Here is a 3,162-nt window from a genome sequence, read left to right as displayed (position 1 = left end):
CTTAAAGAAGGAGACTGCATTTGGCTCCCAACAAACTGCTTGAGTCAATAAATTGGAATATACTGAATCCTTTGCCAGGCTTTTCGTTTAAGTATCTGCTTTTTGTGTTACTCTGGCTCTTGGCAGAGAGGCAATCAAATCGTGATCAGATCATTTGGTTTATTTGTTCATATATTGTTGCTTAGTTTGTGTGCTCTGGAACAAAGAGTCTTGTGGCCAATGTAGATATAGATACTCCAAAAAAAAGCGTTAAAGCTGAAATTCAGTACTGCCTTGACTTTAATCTGAAATCTGCTGAAAAATACAAAGTAAAACAACAAAGTAAAATATGATGACACGACTTAGTGGTTTCTCTTATTCATAATGACTCCTTAACGGACATAAATTAGAAGATACATTCGAAAACAGTGAAAAATGCTATGCAAAAAGAGTGAGGTCTGCAAACTCTCTCGCCTGGACTCCATTCTTGTCTGCCTCGCTGATGCAAGCACAGCATACGGAATACGAATGTATTAAAATGCGGAGTATTTATACTCTGGATATCAATTATCATAATGGCTACCTTTTTTGTAATAACACACAATCGTCTGACATCACACAAACACATAAAACGCACAGCGGTGCACTTGCTCCGCTCCTCTTGGAACCCTCCTTCCCACGATCCGCCCACCATCTCGGGACTAAAGTCACGTGTCTCACCGCCTAGTGTGTCTCTGCTAACCGACTCCACCACAAATCAAACTCACCCAGCGCCCGGTGGAGAGATAAAGGCAGATGGGAAAGAGTGTGGCGTGCACGCACAGAAAGCCCTTACGACGCCAGTGGACTGTAACGGAGAACGTCCAATAGCGGCTATCGGGGTGAAGCGAAATGCGCTCATTTTTTTCCCATAGAGTAGGAATATGACAAGGCGTGTGAACAGGACGGGAGATGAGCTTCACACAGTTTCGGAGACCCTCTTCTCCTTGTGATCTTACCCAGTACGCCTTTGAGCCGCAGGGCTTCGGGCGTGTAGAGGACAGAAAGCGCACCGCACAAAGCCGCTCCAGCTCAACTGCGGATCGGAGAATTTTTTTTCTGCCTGTATCTTATTAAAATCTGCTGGAGTACTGTGTGCCAAGAGGAATGGTGGCCGTCACCATGAGGGTTCTTTCAGCGAACTTGTTTTCTCTGCTCCTCCTGTGCGCCCTCGCAAGTGTTTTCTACGTCTGGAGCGCACTGGAGGACCGTTTGGAGCGACACAAACGGAGGTTCTCAGTACCAGGTGCAGGGTCCTTTCACCAAGCTCTCCCAGTGGACCTTTCAGCCAAAACTTTCCGTGCATTGCTTGCTGTCCCAGCGGCACAGAGACTGCACTTTGGAGACAGACTAAAGACTCGCCTCAACCTCACCAATCAACCTGTCTCTGCAGGAAATCGAGATTACAATATGAATGGGGATAACAAGAGGTCAGCCCCGCGGGAGGGCCCGGTCAAGTTGTCCCCATTGGAAGACGGAATATTTTGGAACGAATGGCTGGAAGATACCCTTCCTGCGGGATTCACGGAGGAATATGCTCTGGCTTGGCAAAAGAAAGCGAGGACGTACCGGGTGGTGAAGCTGGAGCCGGGATGCGGCAGGATATCCAATCAGCTTGCCACGTTTGCAGACGGGACCAAAGCTTGTGTGCGTTACGGGATAAACGCGGACCAGGTGCAGGGTGAAACTTTGACTTATTACCTTGCACGTTTGCTTGGCATCACAAACCTGCCCCCTCTCGTACTGTCCCAGCTGGACAGTGACAGTGAGCAATGGGAAAGTGTGAGGACGCGGATAGATGGTTTACAGTGGAATGACCGAGCCGTGGTTTCTCTAACTCAGTGGATCTCCAACCTGACAGGGGTCATCACACCTGCGCCGCTGAGACAGGAGAGCAGCGGGCTGCATCCTGCGCTCAAGGAGCTCTGGAACAAGACAGCGGTGGAGCTGCTGGAGCTGATGCAGTGGACAGACCTGATCGTATTAGACTACCTGACGGCAAACTTTGACAGGCTCGTCAGCAATTTGTTTAGTCTGCAGTGGGACTCCCGTGTAATGGAGAGAGACACGAACAATCTCCTGAAAACCCCTCGCGGTGACCTCGTATTCATAGACAACGAGGCCGGATTAGTGCACGGGTTTCGAGTGTTAAACATGTGGGAGAAATATCACAATACAGTCCTGAGCTCTGTGTGCGTGTTTAGAAAAAGGACCACGCAGCGCGTGGCAGAGCTGCACACGCGCAGAGACTCCAGGCAAAGGCTGCTGGAGCTCTACAGAGACAGCGAGCCTTTGTCTCAGGAATTAGGATTTCTCTCAGATGAGCACGCCGGTGTTCTCCAGGACAGGATAGACAGATTATATACACACATTGTGCATTGCAAAGGAAAATACGGCCAGCTGTGAACATTCAGCATGCACAGGTGATGGATTTGTTGTCTGCCTGCACAGTAATGAGCTTTGCAAACGCAGCTGGCACACCTGTGCTAAGCTGATGCGCATTACACAGAAAAAAATGTCTTGAATATCCAGCTGAACTACCTCCTGTGAATAGAATGTGTTTCCTAGTTTATCAATGAATCAGTTTGACACGTTTATAAGCTGAGATGTTCACTGTTCGCCTCACTGTGAAGAATGACCCTGTCTTTACTTCACCCCTCTGATGTTCACCTGAATATGACTAAATGTAAAGAGTAGACTATGCGTGGTGGGTATCATAAACTACCCCTTCATGTGCGGTTTGGATTGTTGATTTGTGTTCAATAATCCCAATGATAAACTCCTAAGCCTTAATGTAAGTTGACTCTTGAATATTGTATTTCTGTTGACGTTCAGCTCGCTCTTTTAGAGAAGATCTTTTGCACACACATTGCCAGCACCTGCACTCTTGTAATTGTGTTTGGATAGCGTACTTAGCCTTAATTTCACAGGTGGAGCATATTCATTTGTGCATTTGTCTGATGTAAATACTGTCTGCCAACCTGTTTTGGAAATTTGATGCTAAACTAATTTAATGTGCTTTTTAACATTCCAAAAAACTCTTGGTTTTTTTTATAAATATGCTGTAATTTAACTTCTCTGTTAATGCGTATTTTGTATGCAGTTTGTTCTTAACTGCCTTATTAGAACGCATCAAATATTTAC

The 3,162-nt window shown here is 46.5% G+C and overlaps 1 protein-coding gene across 1 annotated transcript; it reads left to right on the top strand.

Moving 5' to 3' along the window:
• The first annotated feature begins 993 nt into the window (after nucleotides 1-993).
• On the top strand, nucleotides 994-2,640 carry fjx1 (four-jointed box kinase 1). Its single transcript, XM_085357279.1, has one exon. The coding sequence runs from the start codon at nucleotides 1,126-1,128 to the stop codon at nucleotides 2,422-2,424; it is 1,299 nt and encodes a 432-aa protein (XP_085213405.1). The 5' UTR covers nucleotides 994-1,125; the 3' UTR covers nucleotides 2,425-2,640.
• The last annotated feature ends 522 nt before the right edge of the window (nucleotides 2,641-3,162 follow it).

The sequence above is a fragment of the Diplotaxodon limnothrissa genome, linkage group LG7 (genome assembly GCF_057381915.1).
Source record: "Diplotaxodon limnothrissa isolate DT_005_m linkage group LG7, D_limnothrissa_male_GT1.1, whole genome shotgun sequence".
In the NCBI taxonomy this organism is placed as follows: domain Eukaryota; kingdom Metazoa; phylum Chordata; class Actinopteri; order Cichliformes; family Cichlidae; genus Diplotaxodon; species Diplotaxodon limnothrissa.
Note: the sequence above shows the minus strand (reverse complement) of the source record. Positions and strands in the feature narration are given on the sequence as shown.